Raw genomic sequence first — 22,212 nt, 5'->3', positions numbered from 1 at the left:
AGTCTCTCCATCCCCCTTTCTATAGGAATCCTTATGGTTGTTAGGCACTGATAGGTCTGAATTTGCTTTGGAAAATCTTCTTTTAGTCATCACAGCCCAGTGTAGAGGAGCACTGAAGAGCTCCGAGTAGAGATTTTTATACAGAAAATCTTAAGGGGATAATAAAGTCATCAGTATGTACCACCCTGTAATTTTATGTATTACTTGGAATTTCAGCTGCTTAGCTTCCCTGAGTACAGAGCATGGTATTGAATACTATCCTAGAAAAGGGCTTGTTTACAGAATGAATTTTTACTGCACTGGAAAAGCCCTTCCTCAAGCAAGTAGTTACATCAGCTTACTCAGCTGATCTTGTAGAAATGAGTCAATTAGACTTGAGGTGGGAAAAGTACCTTGATACCCCCACCCCCTTTCTTCAAATTTGTGAGTTGTGACTTAGGAGTTGGCATTGTTACTGGTGTGGGAAGGGAGTTGATTAGAAGAAGCTTTTAGGAGGTATCTACTGCTATTGGTAAGTCAATTTTCTTTCCTCATGCTGTGGAAAAGCTGCAGTGCCTGTTTTCTTGGATTTTTAATTAGTAAAGTTAAGTTAAATATGCATTTTTTTCCACTATCAAGAAATAGAGTATATATTTTCTGGTCTAGCCATCCCTTTTATACAATTCGCATAATTCTATCAAGTTCTTAGTGGCAGGTGTTGAGGGAAGTTCCATGTTGGACCATCCAGGACCACTCTGGCAGTTGTTCTTGCACCACCTGGGCCAGGACCCAACCTCCTTCCAGCAGCTGCACACCCCACACTCACCCAGACAGACCAGGTTTCCCATAGCAGTGTCACACATGTTGATCCTTTAAATAATTTTATCTTGGTGTAATAGCTACATAACAAAATAACAGCTGGAGCTGGGTGGCTCTGAGGCCCTGGACAAAGGAAGCCTTGGCCTTTTATACCCTCACAGTCTAAGAGCAGGAAAGCCTGGGGGCTGTCAGTCCCGAGTGTCTGGTCACCTGGCTGTGTCACAGGTCCCTGTGCCATTTGTTATCTAAAAGGGGTTGGTCCTCTGCCTCTTCTGTTAACCCTGCAAAACCAACCTATCCTGGAAGCTCACAGCAGTCCATGGAACAGAAGAGGAGCAAGGTTATAAAGGGTTAAGTCTCTTTTGAATAAATTAACCATCTATTTCTTACACGCTTGGGGGAAATTCTTACTGTTGTCACCACTTCCATATAGTATTAGAATTACTCTCTTTGAATTGCTTCATGTAATTAGTTTTCCAAAGATATTTTTGTCCTCAGTGGTCATCCCAAACTGGGTTGTTTGTTGATTTGTTTGGGTTTTTGAGGTTTTTTTGTTCAGTTACAGAACTGGAGATCCATTTTATTACAATTCAGTTCAGAGAAGAGTAATTAAAGAGTAATTGTCAATAAAGCAGATTAAAGCCTTTGGTAAAATTGGACAACAACTGTGAAGGGATTACTGTTCATGACTTTTAACAAAGGAAAGTATTATCTGAAACAGACCACGAAATGGACAGACTAAAAGGGGACCTGATATGAAAGGAGTAAATTAAACGTAGGGAATAAGACAATTTTTTTGGAAGTGTATGCAGTCAGTTTTCAGAGATTGTTGCACTTGAGATTCAATTTGATTTGATCACTGGTGGACATAAACTCAGCTCCTGAGGAGAACATCCATACATATGCATACATCATGTGGAATTTTATTTATGTTTTTCTACAAGCACTGGCTGATGCAAAACTTTGAGGAGTTGGGTTGTATGAGCATGTTACACATTTCCATGAAAGATGTAAGCTTAAAGGAAAACCCAGAACACAGATGTATTAACCATACTTCACATTGGGACAGAAATAATATACAGCAAAACCCATAAGTTATGGTACATGGTTTGGTCACAAATCTCAAACTTTCTACAGTCATGCTCAATGCTGGCACTGAAGCTGTCTTTTGGTTCCAATCCTTTTCACTCTGAAGACTGTGACTGTAAGAGTTTTGGAGTACAAGTGCTTAATCCTCTTCAATAAAACAATACCAATGCTGTACTGCTTCCCAGAGAGTAAATCATGGTTGCTTGGTGAACTTGGATTGGTGGCAAATAGGTGCAGTGGTCAGTCAGCTTGAGAAACAACTAATTTATAGTGGAGAGGAACAGTGTTACACCAAGTGCTAAAATATCTGCTGTGTAACAGAGATATAGTGGGGAAAGTGGGAGAGCAATAATAAATTATGGTTTGAGGAATGAGAAATTAGACAGTTTGTATCCTTCCACAGTCATCCCACTAATGCAATTCTGTAGTAGAGAAAGGACTGCACCCCACCATTGTATGTCAGTGGTCAGGAGGGAGTAGTGTGGCAACAGACACCAACTCCTCCCCTGTTGCATTCCCACCCTTGGGTGGATACAGTTGTACTTTGGAGAACAGTTGATCTTTGCTAGCATAAAGATTACAGAATGCGACACAAGTTTAGATATTGGGAAATGCAATTTCTCTGTGAATTAAATTGCTAATCATTAAGTTGGCATTTTTTCTGCTTAGCTCTCACTTGCTATGGATGTGCAGTTGTTCTGGGGTATGGTATTAAGATGTTTTTAACACAAGATTGTCAGTAGCACCGGTTTTTCACAGAATCACAGAATATTCTGAGTTGGAGAGATCCACAAGGATCATCCAGTCCTACTCCTGGCCCTGCACAGACACCCCAACAATCCCACCCTGTGCATCCCTGAGAGCACTGTCCAAACACTCCTGGAGCTCTGGCAGCCTCGTGGCCATGTCCATTCCTGGGAGCCTGTTCAGTGCCCAACACCCTCTGGGGGAAGAACCTTTCCCTGATGTTCAGTCTGACCCTCCCCTGACACAGCTCCAGCCATTCCCTTGGGGCCTGTTCCTGGTCCCAGAGAGCAGAGCTCAGTGCCTCAGTGCTCCTCTTCCCCTCAGGAGAAGCTGTGACTGCCATGTCTCCCCTCAGTCTCCTCCAGCTGAACAGACCAAGTGTCCCCAGCTGCTCCTCACACGGCTTCCCCTCAAGGCCCTTCAGCATCTTCATGCCCTCCTTTGGGCACTCTCTTAATAGTTTAATGTCTTTCTTACATTGTGGCACCCAAAACTTCACACAATATTTGCAGCGAGGTGCCCCAGCCCAGAGCAGAATGGGAGAATCCCCTCCCTGGCTTGGCTGGGCCTGGTGCCTGCAGGACATGGATGTCCCTCCTGGCTCCAGGGCACTGCAGCCATTGACCAGGACCCCCAGGTCCTTTTCCCTGGCACTGCTTTCCAGCCTCTCATTCCCAGTCTGTCCGTGCATCCAGGGTTGCCCCATCCCTCATGCAGAATCTGGCACTGTCCCTTGCTGAACTTGAGATGATTGGTGACTGCCCAGCCCTTTGATCTGTCCAGGTCTCTCTGCAGGGCCTTTCTGAATGTGTTAGATTCCCATTAAATGAAGCAATAAATTTCACTGTAGAGAAAAATGAAAACTAACAAAACAATTTGCAACATGGGCTATCCACATACAAGCAGAAATGCCTTTTCTTGGATTCTGTTGTCTTAAATCCTGCATAATGTGGGAAGATGGCTGTTCCCCTTCCCCTTTGATGGTGACCACTAGTGGTGGTGTCTCCAATGGGCTGCTCCAAAGGGTAAGTTACAGTGAATGTATGTTATTCTTATAAAATGAATTACCCATCATTGTGCTCTGTACCCACAAAATTACTAAACTGACAAATGTAGCAGGCACTATTTTTTCTTTTAAGCAAACTGTAACTTGGTGGGTGTCATTTTTTTCTTTTTCCTTTAAAAGTCTAAAGTGTACAGGACCTATAAGGAGCACAGTAGAAGACACACTGTTAGAACTCCCCTCTTGCTGCCTACTCAAACATGCCTGGTTAGTGCCTGGTCTCCTTCTGTGCTCCTCAATTTCTGCAAGCAGATTTCTCCCACTGGTTCAGGGCAATAAGAAATTTTCCCCCACCTATGCATATTGGATTTTGCTGTGCTTAAGTTTAATTTTCCGAACTCTTTATTTTCTCTGTGCCTTTTTTTTCTGCATTTTTTTACAGAAGAGCTGTAATGAGTGAAAACACAGCAACAGACATTACATGAGATTAAGTCACATGCTTAGAGTTGCCATTTTCTATTCCTGCATGGAAAACTTGGGAACATTTTATAGATGAATAAGAGGGATGGCTAGCTTTCTAATATACCACAGCTGTATACTAGAAAGGTTTTCATACCTAACAGAGTCTTTAAAGTAAATTCACAATATATTTAGATATAGAAAATATGTTTATTTGGTTTTGAGATGCCTGTTCATTTTTATTGTATTCTTATGCTTATTATGCATGTATTAGCATATAATTTACTTTATACATAGTGTTTTGTTTAATGTGACAGCTTTGCAAGTTAAATGCAAAAACAATTACACTGTTTTGTTAAAACAGGTGAACGAGTTTTTGTATAAAATTACTGAATTTACTATCTCCTTCAGGAAAAGCTTTGAACTAGATAGATTTTGTTAAGTATGCATGGTTTGAAAACAAGATAATTGATTTGACCTAGGTGGGCTTCTTTGGTACCATCACTGTTTTGGGGTTTTCTGCACATCTCTTCATTTTTTTTATCCTGTTGTATCATCAACACATCTTTTTCACCTCTTTGGAGGGATTTGGAGTGGGGTAAGAGCAGAGGAAGGTAGCCAGGAGTAGGTGTATGGAGAGAAGCTTTTGGGCCCTTCTGCATCACCTCTTCACATTGATGCAGGAGAGAGGTGGAAAAGTGGCAGTCTTGAGTGGCAAAAGCAGCTACAAACAGAAGGGTCACTTTTATAGGTAAAGTAGTTATTGGGCAAGAAAGAAACATTTTTTAAATATGCAAAATATTGCTGGCTGCTTCTCTCAGCATCAAAGTCGCACACAAAGAAAACTGGGGTTTTTGCTGATGTTGAAAATCAGATTTTACATAAGATGGGCAATTTCTAGAGGCCACTTATATATGCAGTAATTCCCCACATTGTTGCTAAGTGAACGTAGACTTCCTCTCACTAAGGTTTTTAGTATATCATGGTATCATTTCTGTAGTATCCGTTTCTCACTTGCCCTCCCAAGAAGCAGCTGAGTCTCAAAACTTGCTCTTTTATCTAATTTAATTGCTCAAAATGTGATCCTTTTTTTTTTTTCTGCCTGCAGGTGCTGTAAGGAAAACAGGGAAGGACATTTTTCTGTTTGTAAGCAGCCTGTATTTTGTAAAAACCTTTTAACAGCATTTAGTATAATTTTCAAAAATTTTGTGAGCTGATGGCAAATTATCAGCACTTTTTTTCTGCTGAGTAATCCAGGCTTGAAGTGAAAGGTTTAAACTAGAGTGAGTTTTATACTTGAGTGACTGAAAACATACTTGGGTTTTTTCCCTTAGTGTAATATTTGGTGGACATTTTTTGTGTGCCTTGTTAGAAGATGTCTTGTGAATGAGGCCTGTACAAGGGCGAGGGTTTGGAATTTTTCCCACTTTTGATGTATCTCTGTGCTGGAAGAAATTTGTATGTAAGTGTATGGTTAATCATGGCTCTTACTCGAAGAGCGTACGAAGGAAACCTGTAGGGAGAAAAGCTAATGACCTGTGTTTACAGCTGTTTTAATTGATTTTTAACTTCAGAATTCCAGGCTCATAATAGTTGCTGTAGAATGCATAGCCACTTTTTCCATTAAAATTGAGTCCAAGTACTTAATATTTAGCTGTTTACAGTAGAAATTGAAAAGTAGAAGCGTTCTTACTTTATAGCAAAATTTAACCTAGAAAAAGCTTGAGTGAAGTCTCAAACATCTCAGTTATTTTATAATAATGTTTTTAGTATAAAAATGGTGTTTGTTCCATCTGAGTATGAAGCCTTTGGCCAGTATTCAAAACACATTTTGTGGACCTTTCTAAATGCTCTGGGCAAACTTAGTTTCTTCTCAATAAAAGCCAAGTCTGCCTAGGTTTGTATCTCCAGAATTAAGTCTCTAACCAAATCTTGTATAATGTAACCTGTCCCATTATGCATAAATTATAATGTGTCCCTTTATTTCCATCCTTCTTACCCTCTATAGAGAAATCTCTCCTCTTCCTCTCACCTTCTTTTTTGTGGTTTGTTTTGTAATGAATGTCATGTAGCTTTTGGTTAAAAAGAAAGCCATATTTTATGTAATTTTGTGGTGTGAAAAGATTAATTGGTGTGTGCCACTTTCTTACAGGAGAATAAGTGATGTAGTGATTCTGGTAGATGATCAAAGTGGCATCAGGTTGGTTTCTGTATCAACAAACTGATAAATCACAGGGAAAGGAGCCGTACTGAAAATGTACTGAACCTCTAGATGACATGAATTAATTGAATTTTCAAAAAAGCCTTAGGAGTGATGGTTGTAAGTAAGAATGATGCATGTAAGTAAGCCTGATTTACATACCAAACAATAGGATGAAAATGATGAAAAGAGAATTAGCAGAGTCCTGAAATGTGATATGGAGAGTACGATTCAGCATGACTTGGCAGAACATTAAACTTCCATAGGGTTTCTTGGAGGAGTCAGGAATCAGGAACATAAATATCATCCCGTTGGTAGCTGTGTACTGAGAGAGGGGCTGAATAACAATGGGATATTTTACTGATGAAGGACTTGTAATGATAAAAAAGAAATATCACAGAGCGAAGTTGCAAAAAGAGCTCATTATACTGAATGTGTTATTCCCCAGTTTTAGTTGATGGTAGACAGGTTATATCTCTGATAGTTTTTTTGACCTAATCTTCTCTTCTTCCTGGCTGTGCCATCCTGCCCTTTTCATGTTTTAGCACAGTACCCACTTGATGTTATGGTGAACTGCATCAGGATATTGATGGGCCCAAATTTAGAGTAAACTTCCATTGCATCAGAGAATAAAGTTGAATTAGTGGGTCTTGGTTAAAAACTTCACATTGTAAGCTGACTCTGCGTTAAGGATTGCTGAGATAGTTATAACAGTACATTCTGTTTGCTTGGTGTAGGTGATGTATCTGTGGAGTACCTGGAATGGAGGAATTCATAACTCCAAACCTTGCACAGCAATGGGGTATGCCTAGATTTTTGTTTCTGAGAAACAGCCCAGGATGCCAAATAGCAAATTTGTCTCTCCTGCCCTCATTCACTGGCATAAATGACTATGCTCTCTTGCCATGGAGAAGTGTTTTTGTTTCTAGGGTTTCAATTTAAGATGCTAGTATAGGGAAAGATCTTTCTCCCCTTCCTACATTCAGGATGTATAGGGAGATATGGAGAATAATTCTCCTGGGTTTTTTTAAGAAACAAGTTTGGTTATGACTGAGCTGAAAAAGCAAGTAATGAAAAATTATTGTAGCAGCTGACTTGTCTAGTTTCAACCCAAATCTCTTTGAAATTACAGAATTCTAAATCCTTATTTACAAATTAAATATGTGCAGTGCAAATGTTTATATTATTAGTGCAAGTCTCTGTAAAGAAAAAGATTTTTTCATTTTTCAAAGAAAGTAACTTTTGTCTGGTAAAGATGAAGAACTGTGATCCCACAGTTTTCTCACTGCTTTTCCCCACTTGTAGTTTTAATGTGTCTAAATATTCTTTTATATTAGCTTTCATAATCTCATTCAGTTCACAGGTGCATAGAGATCTGCACCTTTTGGCAGGTTCTTAGAGAACTGTTTGGAAGGTGTCTTTCTCTGTGTATGTGGGCTCCTCTTGGACAATGCTGGAGGCATTGACAGAGCAGACCTCTGTGAGACTTCTCAGCCCGGCAGAGTTACCCATCACATGTTCCTGGCTCAGCTTCTTTCCTGGCCTCTTGAGAGACTGTCACAGCTGCTGGTTTGTGCTACTTTTGTTCGTGTGTTTGTTTTTTTGAAAGTCTGTCAAAACTGCCAGCTGTTTTTCTTTCCTTTATTTTCATGTTAAATCTGAAGAACCAAGGTAGGTTGGAAGGCAAGGAATTTTCTTTTATTTTATTTTTATTTCTTTTATTTTGTCCATGTCCATAGTAACTATGTCTTAGTTTTCTGTTGGCTTACCTGCAATCTGAACTTGGCAGGGTCTGGTGTGTTGTATCTGGAATGGCTCCTGTGCAAGGGGAATGACTCATGGATGGAGTCTTCCAAAGCACATTTGGATCTTGCTTCTGTCTTGCAGTCAGCAGGGGTCTAGGGATGGTGTTAATTGGTAACAGAGAGGGGAACTTGTATTCCTTTCCTTTTTTTGGGTTTAAACTGGGAAAATTGTTTCAAATACTGTTTTTCAAATGCTGGTAAGTTTTGACATGCTTTATGTCCTGCTTGCTCTAGGAGAAACCAAAAAATGGCTTTTCTTTCCTAACTGTGGAAGACATGTCATTAGACCTTTTGCGTCTGGAGATAGAAAAGCTTAATTTACAAGTTCAAGAGACCTTTCCACCTGCTCAAACAATTAAAATTCCACCCTTCTGAGCATTCAGAAAAAAAATAGCTGCTTCTTGTTTTTTAATGAACATCTTTCTGTTTTTCCTGGGGATCTGTGGCCAAAAGGACAACGATATGCATGAGACTGCAGTGCATCAGTGTATAGTTTGACAGCTAAGTCAAACCTTACTTCCTACAGACCCTTAGAAATGTCTGGGTAAAAATTAAAAACAATCTCTCAACTGTTTTGTTGGATTGCCCAGCATTTTCTTTAATCTGGAATACTTGAGAACAGAGGCCATGGTAACTAGCTTGAATACGGAGTTTTTTCATTTTGGTTATGAAATGAGAATATCATGTATCAATGTCTGTTGATTTCTTATGAAAGACTTTTAGTGGCTTTTCTAAAGCATTATTTTCAGGATTTATGAATGCCATATACAAAACCTCTTTCTAGTTTTATACTTCATTCTTGATGCTGAGCTAGAGACAAAGACCTTTTGATCTCTTTATCACAGCTTTTCTTAATTCCAAAAGTGGAATGTTTACATTTATCCTCTATTTTAGAGATTGATTCCAAGAAAAGGGAAAGTCTGGTGATGATTTTATTTCTCCTGCTAGATAAAGTCTTAGTAGGAGAGTAAAACCAGCTCCAAAGTGGAAATCTGCACATTGCCATGATGGTTACAGTTTTGCTTGATTAGTATCCTGCCTAATGTTCTAGGATAAATGCAGACATTTGCATTAAAGTACTATCACCAGGACAACATCTTCATCTTGAGGGAACCAGTGTAGAGAGTACTGGACAAAATATTTGTACGCCTTAGAAAATCTGTGTCTCAGTAGAGCTTTTCCTGGTGTGTATAGTGTATTTACACATGGAATTCTACACATGATTTTTGCCCACTTGTCAGTCAAATCTTTTAGCATCCCTGACAAGTGAGCTGTGGAGGCTGCAGTGATTTATGTACAATGACCCCTGTTCCTGCACAGGTTCCTGCTATGTGAGCAGTGATGCCATATTGAGGTGTCCCTGTCACACGTCATTGTGTTCCTGTCATGGCACAGAGACCCTGTCTAGGTTTGATGCTGAAGGTCTGGGAAGCTGTGAAATAGCTGAGATCCAGTAGCTGAGATCCAAGCACCTGTGGAGTTGTGCTCATCCTCCAGCCTCCCTGAGGTGCAAGGGATGGGGGATGGAGAGTCAGGGTGGAGACAGCTAAAGAGGCACAGCTGGGCTCACTGGTGCTTGCTTGTCAAGCATTTTCAGCACATCTGGGTCATTCAGTTATTTACTAGACACACAAATGCCTTGCAGAAGAGAGAAATAAAAAAGGCTTTGTTTTCAGTGTAAGAAATCTTGGTTTGGTTTTATCCAGTATACGTAGCAATGCTTAAAGCATGTGGTTCAGAACCAGCCATGCCTACCAGAGATGGGAAACTGCAGCTCTGTTGGGAACCTGTGGGCTTCTGAACCCAAAATAAGGGTAAAAAGTAAAAGATTCATTGTGTTAGGATGCTAACAGTTCCCTGCTTAATTCACACCCATGCCTCACATAGCTGTTCTTAGTATGTGCAAGAGTGGTGTAGAGGCAGCCAAAAAGCTGCAGGTAGGATAATTTGCACAGAAAATTATGTTGACTGCACTGAATATTAACATAAGATATTATTGTAAAGCAGCTCTGAAAATTGCATTCTACTAATCCATTCAATCAATGAATACACGTATTTACAGAGACAAGCTATTGTAAAAGAGTACAGTTCTCAGCTAGCTAAGAACATATTTTCTCTCATGTTTATCTTGATTCTATTCCCAAAGGATATTTCTTCCTCTCTTTTATGAAGAATTATTTCCATATTTAATTTATATGTACATTTTTTGCTTTTCCTGGAGGACTGGAAATATTTTCTGACTTTTGCAGTCAGCTGCAAAATTTGTTATTGAAATACTTTTAGTCCCCTTATTTGAAAATCCATTTTTTGTGTCTTTCAATACTGCTGTGTGCTTCTGGATTGCAGTTGACCTCCCTTTGTGAACTTGCCTCAGAAAGAGTCTCCATTCAGCTACCTGAAGGGTCACTTGATTCAAATTCTCTTTCATAAACTCCTGAACATTTCTTCTCAAGTCAAGACCTATTTTCAATAACCAAACATACTTATTGTGTGTAGTTTTCCTGAACTACTCCAGTGCCTCATGTTTAACTTTGTATTTTTTTTGTATTTTTTGTTAGAGGAGTGCCAGTCCTGTTAGAGCTGGAGCAGGCTGTATTTCACAGGGTCCACTGCAGAACTGATGAGCTCCACAGGGGCTGCTGCAGGCTCTGAAGTTTGGCAGCTCCCTGTAGAGCTCAGACGTTCTTAGTTCCTGAACCAAGCATAATTGCTGAGTTGGGACCTTCACTGTGAAGGACCTCACCAAACAATTATCTGTCCTAATTAGGCAGCTGCTTTTGCCACTGAATAACATTCAGGAAAGTCAACTTTTGTGGATCAGAAAGTTGCAAAGCTGATGGGTGCTGGCAATAACTTTCTGTCTCTGCTTACTGTCAGAAATCACTGCTAAATTACAGCATGTAATCTTGGCAAGTGTGAGAGCTTTTTTCTCTGGATGGGGGATATTCTGCCATCAGAGTGCCTAGACTTTATGGGCTTTTTGGAAAAAAAGCTGTTACATATTATATTTGTTCATCTCACAGAATGAACTGTGACATGCTATTTCATCCTCTTTGTTTGGTCGGGTTTTTGTTTTGCCATGGCAAAACCTTCTATTTGAGGCAAATCTAAACTGCAAAGTTATAACTATACAGTGCATAGTGATTTCTGAGGCCATTTAGGAGGACATTTTTTTGCCTGGAGTCACCTTATGCACCAGAATGCAAAACCCAAAAAATGCCAGATTTAGAAGTACAGAAACACAGTTTGTAGGAAAAAACTATCAAAACTCTTTCTCTGTTTGTAATTTTTGATGATGGGTAACATTTAAGATAAACCAACATTCTGAGCCACAGTCAAACAAAACACCGACTGTTTTTTTTAAATTTTTTTTTTAAGTCTAAGAACCTTCCTCTCTTCCATAAATGTATGTCAAACACTTGATGTTCCTTAACTCTTTGGAGGTGGGCATGGCTCTGTAATATTGAAAGTTACAAGCGCATATAAAAAGAAATACGCTTTGTTGTTGTTGTTTTTCTTCTTCTTTTAGATATTTATAGCAGCTCACAACCATTTCCAGAGTCAGTTGGTAAAATGAAAATCTAGATTCCTGAATTTTAATTGTATTTCAAGCTATAACTAGATGATTTAGCACAAGACATTACTTTTCTCTTAATATTTTGCTCTATCTCATGGGCTTTGGTGGTGGTTTGTTGTTGTTGTTTGTTTTTCATTTACTTGAAATAACTAATGTGTTTGAAGAGGATGGGGAAGAGGGACAATGGCCCTTACCTTGTCTGCAAAGCAGATGCATGTCTGTCATCAGCTGGAGTATGGCTAGTTCCAAAGATTTTTAATGGAGACATTAAAACCCATAGGCTTTCAAGCAAGGTGGAGAAAAACAAACATGATAGTGAAAATACCCCAAACTGTAGAAGAAAGTGCACAGAGGCCGCTGGAGCTGATTGGAAATATAAATCTTATATGGAATCTTAAAGCCAGATCTCTTTGACAAATGAAATGGGGCTGGTTTTGTGAAGTCTGGGGAGCCTATTCTTTCTTACCAAACTACACCTCCCTATTTTTGCTTGAGTAATTGCATGAGAGGTGAGAGCGAGTCAGGGAAGAATATGAGGCTGTACAGCAATTAATGAGCTGTTTCAGCCAAAAAAAATCAGTCTAACAGGCTGGTCAGGGCCTTGGAAGCTATTAACCTTGATTTGAAAGTCTTAAGACTTGACAGGTGGGGCAAAGCAGGGCTGTCTTAAAGAAGTTTAAAAGTTCATCTTTTTCTCTCTTCTTCCTCATATGCTCACTGGTGAAACGCTGCCTGACTTTTTCTAACGTTTATTTTTTCAAATGTGATTTCTTATTGCATAGCTTGACCCGGTGCCTTGCTACTGTGCTACATATCTGCAAATTATTTGTGGTTTGTCCTTCTTCCTGATGAGAAACCAGTTTATCTTAGGCACTTGTTTATGGCTACAGAAATCTCACGTGTTCTTTCAGATAATTTTGTGTTAAGAGAAACATGTTGCTCCATGAAGAATGACTTACTTGGAATCAAATAGGACAATATTTGTGTTGATCAGCTGCATTTCTGTCCACAGATACTGCTGCACATTAAAACAAACATGCTGTGGACATGAATTAAGGGGGAAGATATGACATGGACATATCTTTAAAATAATAATAATAATTTTTAAAAAAATAGAATAAAAAGAATAAATAGTTGCCAAGAATAATTTCATCTGCAAGTGCTTCTTAAATGTGCTGCACATTTGTTTTCCTTTAGAGGATGGGTGGGTAGGCCTCTTCACATGTGGGTACCATATACTGACCTGTTGTGGTTGTGTGACGATCTGATTTAGATTAAAGGCTTCAGGTCTTTCCTAATCTGGATTGTTTTGACTGACCCAGGCTAAGGAGCACAGATACAGAGGTAATGCTTGCAGATGCCATGAGGTTATGAGAAGCAATTTAGGACAGTAGTCTGTTCCAGCTGCAACAACAAAACAGCAAGCACCATGGACGTGGTTTGGCTGATCTGTTTATATTCTATGTTACTTCAGTTTAGTTATGCATTTTGTCAACAACCCACAAAAATAAATCCATTTTCTGCCACCTGCAGAGAAAGGACAAATATTCTTACCCCCTGCTAGTCTTTAGCCAAAATAAAGTGGTTTCCCTGGATTTGCCTCAATCTTAAATGCAACTGAGTAGCTTTCCTCTTTCTACTACTTGTTAAATAATGCTTAAAAATTGACTTATGTTCCATGTTTTAAAACTTGCTTGTCCAGTCTTGAAAGATTTTACAGAGTGTTTTTCTCAGTTACTGGATACAAGCTGTGCTTCTAAATGTGTTGACTTAGCTGCTTGTCTCAGAATTTCTCTGGAAATAAAAGGACATCAAAACCACTTCACTGCATCACATGCAGCTATGTCTGCTGTAAATCTGCACACCTTCTTCTGTGCCCCCCTAAATTCTGACACATATTAGAGAAACTGTTGTACCTTTATGACAGTTTCCAATATCTGTCTTTGCTGTTTAATGATGAATTTTTATGTGGTTGTCAAGATCTGTTGGGTATCTCCAACTTTCTCACTTGACCCAAGGAAAGAAAGAAACATATGGAAGTATAACCTGATATAGTATTGTGGGTTTGTCTTAAGTTGTTTTTCTTCAGCTTTTTGTAAAGTAACTGCTTTGTTTCACCAGGTATGTGCCCCTTACGCAGTAGACCAGAGGTCTACAGATGTTGTCTCTGCAGAACAGAGTGCCTTTGTCTTTATTGAAAATTGTAGATTTATACATGATTGCTTTCTTTTTTTTGTCTTTTCTCTTTTCATATAATTGTAGGTTCATGTACTGGACAGACTGGGGAGAAGTGCCAAAGATAGAGCGAGCTGGGATGGATGGTTCAAGCCGTTCCATTATCGTTAACACAGACATATATTGGCCAAATGGACTGACACTGGATTATGAGGAACAGAAACTCTATTGGGCAGATGCTAAACTAAATTTCATCCACAAATCAAATTTGGATGGAAGTCATAGGTAAGAAGGTTTTGTTTTATGTGTGTAATGTGGGGATTTTCTTAAAAGATGCTGCCTAAGCAGTATGATAATCTCTGTTGTGTCAGATTGTCATGTTAGCACTAGCAAAATTTTAAGCAAACCAGTGCTGTCAGAAACTTTCATCCTTCACCATTCTCACCTTTCCAGCACTGTGAAGTGGAATATGTGCTTCTCTTCAGGCTATCCTGTAACCGTCCCAATGACTTTTCTCAGAACCACTTCCATAAAGAAATCCTCGAATCCGGTTCTTAATTGTGTAAGACTATATAGCAAAATTGTCTCTTTTCAGTAGGTCTTCTGTGCAGTGTTTCAGAAATGCAGAAGATATGAGAAAATGGATCATCATATATTAGCATTTTGGTTTCACTAATCCTAGGGGCTGGGAAATCAGTGGAAAACAGTCCTTACAGGAGACCTATGTTAAAAAGACTGTTTTCCTTGAACAGTTTTATAGCAATGAAGGGATTCTTTTTGATCCAGTCACGGCTACTTCTTAATTAAGGGTATAACTGGTACTTTGTGTATATACATTTATCTCTAATTTGGGCAATGACTCTCTTCATTTGATAAGCTTTGACAAGTACTGCTTGCACGCACAAATAAATCACAGTTAGCTTGTGCCCAAGGTGTCATATGAAGAGATGATTTTTTGTGGGGTTGCTCTTTGCAAATTTTTGTGATGTTTCTTCTAGTTTAGTTGGGCATGAAATAGCCTTTCTTATGCTCTTTGTTCTCTTAGGCTCTTGGCCTAAAATGTTTTCACCATTTTTTGTTAAAAAATTAACATTTTTTCACCAAAAATGTTAATTTGACATAAATAAATGAATTCTATTGATAAGATCATTGTTTTGTTGACTAGCAAATAGGACCACAGGCAACATGCATGAAGCATGGCCACTGTTTCCTGTGATATTTATTTCGAACTCCACAATGTCTTTGTAATGCTGGTTTGAAAGGTTACATCGCTTTCCTCCTAAGTTCTGCCTTTTAAGTGATCACAAGTTCATGAAGTATGTTTGTAATGGTGTTTCTTCCTGGAAGGTACCTGGAGCTGGATGCAGTTTTAAATTTGTGTCTTTGGATATCAGTATTATGACCAGCTTGGCTAATTCAAAACATGAACTGTGGATATCTATTTTTAAATAGTCCTTCATCTGCTATTTGTTTCACAAGAAATAAAACTTAGTGCCAAAAAGAGAGAAATATTTCATAGAGATTCTTTCAAGAAAGAGGACTGTCACATAAGTTTTCAAGTAATGTAGAGAAAAGGACAGAAAGTATCAGATACAGTAGCAATTTGAGTATTTTTTATTTTATCTGGTGTCTCCAGCCTTTCTTGTTCTAGAGCTACTTCAGTGTTTCCTGCTGGCACTTCTGCTTTTTTGACCTTGTTTTGCTACTGACTTCTTTGCAGTTTCTCTCTTGCTGGTGATCTGTTCCACAGTAGTGTAAATATACTTGGGTTTGGTATTCTGTTTTTATTTTCATGGTGTTTATTCTCAGTTCTGCCTTGGTTAACCTGGGGTATGAGGCGGTGGAGGTGCTGAATTTTCTTGGTGCAAGGGGCTGATCAGCCTTGTCTGTGTGTAGACAGCAGTGTCCAACAGCTGCCTCATGGCACAGAAGTGAAATCACCTGACTCCCAATAGTTATCTCATTCCACAGAAAATTCTCTGGAATTAGTTAATCCTGTAATAAAGACCTGTGTGGACTAATAGTTTAGATTTTTAGATCTACTAATTCTTTCTTACACAGCCATAAAAACAGTCAAATGCTTTAAGTTGGATTTATCTTTTAAATTGATACATTTCAGTTATCAGGAATATGTTGTGGCAGTATGCTAATATATTGCTATTTGAGGGGCAGAAAGGGAAGTCATCCTTAGAAAAGAAAGCACATATGACTTCCCTTAAGCACTCAGGCACAAACCAATTCTGATAGCACCTGTTTTTCCCTAGGCATGTGAGAAAGTTCTGAAGATTGAAAAAAACAGTCAACATCTGTATCCAGGCTCTTTGGTTTCATTTTTATTCTTTGCTATTGAATCATAAGGGAGGGGGAGGAAAGAACTGCAGAAGTTAGGCTATTCTACAGTGGGGGTTTAGGTTGTTTTTTTCTTCTGTGACTTCTTAGATTCTGCCTGTATTAAGAAAAAATATCTTCTGAGGCTCTCCAAAGTTGGGGTTTTTTTTGTGTAGATACTGTGTTTTTGTTATTCAACAAATTCCGGTTTTTCAATGTGATATTTTACAGCTGCAATTCTGTATTTTGTCTCTTAATCATTTTGTTCATCTTTTTCAGTAATTGATATAATACTAGAAAAGAAAACACAGTTTCTAATTTTGCAGCCAAAGCAAAAACCTTTTAGATTTTCCTTTTCAGTGGAAAACATCCCACCCCAAACCACAAAGCCTTTAGTCTTTTTTCCTAGCCATCTCCAAACCCTCAAAAATAAGCAACTAACAAAAAACTCCACCTAGTTTTCCACCATCACCTTTTAAGAGGGCTGTCAATTAGGTTTTTTTCCTTAAGAGTTAAATGTGGGGGAGAACAAGATCATTATCAAGTGCCTAATCTAACTTAAACCAGACTCTAGTTTATTTCGAAAATGCCAGTTCTGGTGTTTTCCTTGATATTTAGACCATTCTTCTAAATTGCTGCTTTATATTTATACTTGCTTGCTTTGAGGTTTTTTGTCTCTAAATTTTTCTTGATCAGAACAGATTCTTTTATCCTTGTGAAGTGTTACTAGTTTTTCTGATGCTTTACCTAATGTCTGGGAAAATATATGCTTCTGGAAGTTGGTGCTATTGAAATGAAAAAGGCAAATGAGTTACTGAAAGACAGTATCTTCATAAAAATTTGGTCTTCTAGATCTGGATAGTTTTAGTTACTTAGAAAAGAAAGCAGATTAGTAAAGATTTCATCTGTCAGGTTTTTTTAGTGTTGCATGAGAGGTGGTGGGAAAGAGTCTGTAGCAGGTAAGCAATTATAAAAGCCTCATGTAAAGTAGGGTGGCATAAGTTTTAATTGCTTTGAGAGGAATATTTGGTAGGAACTAACATCCTTCTATAAAAAAAAATTCAAACAGTTCAGAGAAAACTGATTTTGTGGTTTGGAAGATGAAAAAATACAGTGTAAATAGGAAAATATTTTAATTGGTGTCACTTACAGTATGAAAGTATTGAAGTTCAGACCTCAGAGATCTAAATTTGGAAGGAATTCTCTAGAAACTGACAATGTATTTCTAAATCTGTAAGAAATCTGAACCCTTTTTTTCTTTCATTCCTATAGTCTGAATATTAGGTTTCTACACTTTATACAACACAAGAATTAAAACTTTTAAGATTTATATCTCAGAGAAGTACTTTGATCTGAATCATGGTGTATCCTGTGTTGGGAGGGACCCACAGGGATCATCCAGTCCAATTCCTGGCCCTGCACAGACACCCCAACAATCCCACCTTGTGCATCCCTGAGAGCACTGTCCAAACACTCCTGGAGCTCTGGCAGCCTTGTGGCCATGTCCATTCCTGGGAGCCTGTTCAGTGCCCGACACCCTCTGGGCGAAGAACCTTTCCCTGATGTCCAGTCTGACCCTCCCCTGACACAGCTTCAGCCTGTCCCTCAGGGCCTGTTCCTGGGCCCAGAGAGCAGAGCTCAGTGCCTCAGTGCTCCTCTTCCCCTCAGGAGAAGCTGTGACTGCCATGTCTCCCCTCAGTCTCCTCCAGCTGAACAGACCAAGTGTCCCCAGCTGCTCCTCACACGGCTTCCCCTCAAGGCCCTTCAGCATCTTCATGCCCTCCTTTGGGCATTCTCTTAATAGTTTAATGTCTTTCTTACATTGTGGCACCCAAAACTTCACACGATATTCAAGGTGAGGCTGCCCCAGAGCAGAGCAAGGCCTGGTGCCCACAGGACATGGATGTGTCCCTCCTGGCTCCAGGGCACTGCAGCCTCATGTCCAACTGGCCATTGACCAGGGCACCCAGGTCCCTTTCCCTGACACTGCTTTCCAGCTTCTTTCCCAGTCTGTCCGTGCATTCAGGGCTGCCCTACCCCAGGTGCATGACAGACATGAATCCTTCGCTTCTTCTTTACAGGGGTCTGGAAAGTCAAAGAGTACAATATGCTGGTGGGAGGAATATGCAGAGAGAGAAACAAACTATAAGCCTTGATTATTGGGGTTTGGTGGAGTTTCTTTCACCTCTTCCAGTAGGACTGGAGTCGCAGTGAGCCACTAAAACTGGCATGCAGCATGACAGCTCTGGCAGTAGTACTCAGTTAAATATGTGGTAGAGTCATAAATTCGTGAGAAAACCTCTCTAGAAAATGTTACAGGGACGATTATGGTTCATTACCTGCTAGCCCTGGGATTTACTAGCCCTAGCTGCTCCAGTGTTGGGCTCATTAGAATAAAGACGAAGAGCAAAGAACTTGATGACTAATGCCCTTGATTTGCCAGTGAGAGAAAGGAACGAACAGTTTTTCATGTCAGAATGCAATAATTAAAGAACTAAATTGATGCATAGAAGAGATGGTTTTGGTTTTTTGCAGCTCTTGCCCTACTCTTATCAGAGAGAACAGTTGCTTTTTGTGGGACTAATTAAACAAAACTGAAATGCAGACAGCTCTCGTGAGTAGAGTCCCCAAGATAGGTTGGCCTGCTAAAGCAGTTCTTGAATTAATTTCCTCTTCCTTTACCCTGCAGCAGCAGTTCTAATTAACGTTAACACGTTACTGGCTGAAGGGAAATGCACTTACAAGGTCCCCCAGGAAGACTTTGTGCTAATGAGATGGTTTTTGAGGCCACTGTAAGAAAACATACTTTTAGCAACTGTCAGAAAGTGGGAAAGCTCTTGCAAGAGGTGAATGTCTTAAGTTTATACTTGAGCATTGATTTTTCTTGTTTTTCTTTTCAAGCATTGGCTCATGTCTGTCTGCCAGATGATTAGTTGCAGATGTGTTGAAACACTAAAAATACTGTATCCCTGCATTTAGAAGAGGATTTTTTCCTTATTTGCCTATAAATGCGTACAGTACATGACATTATGTACAAGGTACAATCTCATGTTCTTTCTGTACATTTCTGTGGGATAAAATTGCTTAACACTTTCAAGCAAGGAAGAGGAACCAGTCAGTGGTGAGAAGCCTGTTTCAATACCTCACCAACACAGGCCAGTGCAGAATCCAAATAATGCCCTAATTAAAACTGCTAGAGAATCCTGCATAAACAGAATTAATTAGATGATTTGGACATAGAGCTAGGGTGAATTTCTTGGTTCTTCCCCAGGGTGCTTCTGAAAAAAAGAATGCTGGAAAAGTGAAGCTTCAAAACATCTGTTTTTCTGAAAAATTACCTACAGAATGACTTCATTTCTTAACCATGATTTGATTTCTGATTGACTTTTTCAGACTTTCATTGCAAGTAGGATTTGAAATGTCATGGCTAGACCTGTTTGTTATATATTCTTTCTGGAAACATGTGGCAATTGTGCCTTAAAAAGTGGCAAAAGAGAAAAACACTTTGGCCTGAAAACAGCATTATATCCCACAAATCATCTTTCTTGCTTACTTTCTCATGGAATTTAAAGCAGGCTTGTTTTCTGATAGGAATATTTGGACAAGCATTCATGGTAAAAAGTGCAGCTTAGTTTTCTGAGTTTGCTTTGCAATTGTTTTTGTTAGGTTGGCAGGGGAGGAAATCCTGTGAGCTGAGGGAACCAGAGCTCCCTGCCCTTCTTGTGGCATCCTTCGTGTGGTATTTTATGGGTGTGTCTTAGTCTTTGGTCCTGCTCCATCTGATTCATGCTCTGAGTGCTTTGGCCACTTGCTAGCATTTCCAGTTGTCACAAGCTGAAGACGTGTAATTCCTGCAATTTTCTTAATATTTAAAGCATCAAGCATTCTGTTGATAGCAAAAAAGTTTTTGTTTAAAATATTTTAATTTGCTTCATGCAAACTTCATATTAAAGAAAGCATATAAGATGAACACTAAAAGCAGATTTTTTTTTCCCCTTTCTGATAGCCTGGGAGATAGTAATAGGTATGGGATCCCTCGCAGGGACACTGGAGAAATGGAGTGAAACATAAATGTCAAAAATGCTTACACCCTGCCCTAGCGACTGAACACAGGCAGCCTCAGGGGTCACCTGAAAGGAGTTTTGCTACTGTGAAGCTGGAATGTAAATGGTTTAGAAACATACAGGACAGAACATCTAAAGTAGCACGGGTTTTCTGCAAGTGTTCTGATCAGGTCTTGAGACTAGAAAACTGTAATTCAGCAAGAATAAAAGTCATTTGGTTCATGGAAAGTGTTTACTTGTTTACTTTTATGGAGAAATGCTGTTATGCTTGGATATAAAACATCTGTTAATATTCTAGGAGGAAATTAGGAATTAATTTAGGAATAGTAGTTATTATGATATTTTAAATTTAAACTATCTTGATCATTGGTGGCTTTCTTTTGGTGATCTAAATTATTAAATTTCTTGGCTATAACGTAGCTTTGAATGCTAGTATTAGTTGAAAAAGAAATAAAGGCAGACTGAGGAAATCCTGGTTACAATAAAGGATATGAATTTAATGCTTTTTGGTCATTTTGCTGTTAATTTTTATTTCAAGTGAGTTTGGTATGTCTGAAATGCATATTATCCTGAAGCAAGAGCTTTTTTGTCATTGTTAATATAAAACTGGGTAGACTGTCTATGAAGTTTCATGTATCTATTCTGTTTCAGAGTTCAGTAGTCCCTTTTGTAATTCCTGCTTTAACTTGTTTATTGTTTGTTTCCTTTATCTTCACAAAGTGTTTCACAGGACTCTTTAACAGAATAAGAATAGAACATAGGTGAATATATTTCAATGGGACCTATATTTTCTCCAGATAGTAGAAAACTCTACCATATCAAATATTTATTGTAATGGCATCTCTGATTACCATGATGATAGTTGTGCTTGGGAAATCATAATATTCAACACAGACTGAATTTAATTTCTGTGGAAACTGCTTGTTTTTCTCTGTTTCTCTTCTCACCTTCCTTCTCTGCTCTGTCCCTTTATGCATTTCCTTCCCAGCCAACTCAACAGAGATGTTGGCCTTTTAAATGTCAATCACCATCCAGATTTTAAGGCAAATTTTTGTGATTATATGCCTGGTGCAGGGAAGATTATTAAAGTTAGTGTGTGCTTAGTACCATCTAATATAGAGCCAATTTACGTCTTGCTGAAGCCCTGGGGATGTCTCCTGAATGAATAACATTGCTCCTTATCCCCAGCTCTCACTTTCCCATTGTCTCTGGAGTCTCTTTCTAAACGAGACTAATGATCAAAGTGCAGCAGTCTGAAGGAACCAAGGAGCTTGGTGAAGCATGATAGGGTGGAGTGCCTTTTGCTGTCGTATCACTTGTTCCAGTCAAGCCTGGCCTGATCATGTAGCTGCTACCAAGGGGCTGTCACCTCCCATCAGCCCAACTGCACCTGCAGCGCTGTACCTGGAACTCAGCTTGGGACCAGGAATGTGGAGACCTCTCTGCTCCCTGACCCTGTATATGTGCTTGTGAACCACGCTGGAGGTGGAAGGCACCTGCTCCCACCAGCTTTGTGCAGCAGCTGAATACTACAGGTGACACACTGGTCCCCTTCATCCACCTGGGTGTATTTAATAAATAATCAGTCAAGGCAGAAGTCAGGACCCCTTGTCTCGATTGCCAAAAACAGAGCTCTGCAGTTCCTAGTGCAGGTTGTGCTGAAGCATAGCTGCTCAAAGCAGCCGTCAGAATGTCTTTTTTTGCTCTCTTTCCGTCTTCCTTTTCCTGTTTTTTAATAGCTGGACTCTCCAGACCCTTCCTCCTGCTCCTCATTAGGGTGTGGAGACTCACTGACCTCAACTCAAGCCACTGCTTCCATGCTGGCACACATTATGTGGCTGCTGTTCAGCAGGGCTGCAAGTGTGGCCTGTGGAGGATGTTCCAAGGGGGAAAAAGCCCTGCTGGTTTTGCTGGTTGGAAGTGAGCTATCAGCTTGTAATGGCTTGCTGGAAACAAAGATTATATAG

The 22,212-nt window shown here is 39.4% G+C and overlaps 1 protein-coding gene across 4 annotated transcripts in view; it reads left to right on the top strand.

Annotated features, from left to right (window-relative positions):
* Positions 1–22,212, top strand: part of LRP6 (LDL receptor related protein 6) — a 120,038-nt gene that overhangs the window by 36,408 nt on the left and 61,418 nt on the right. For all 4 annotated transcript variants that reach the window (XM_014256065.2, XM_088054798.1, XM_014256064.2 and 1 more), the window contains one exon: positions 13,941–14,138. In XM_014256065.2, coding sequence (XP_014111540.2) covers positions 13,941–14,138 — 198 coding nt within the window. The remainder of the gene's footprint in view (positions 1–13,940; positions 14,139–22,212) is intronic.

Source organism: Pseudopodoces humilis, chromosome 5 (genome assembly GCF_049639895.1).
Source record: "Pseudopodoces humilis isolate 2021_Gansu_Grassland_sample_001 chromosome 5, ASM4963989v1, whole genome shotgun sequence".
Classification (NCBI taxonomy): Eukaryota; Metazoa; Chordata; class Aves; order Passeriformes; family Paridae; genus Pseudopodoces; species Pseudopodoces humilis.
The sequence above is the reverse complement of the archived record's forward strand: the minus strand, read 5'-3'. Positions and strand labels throughout refer to the sequence as shown.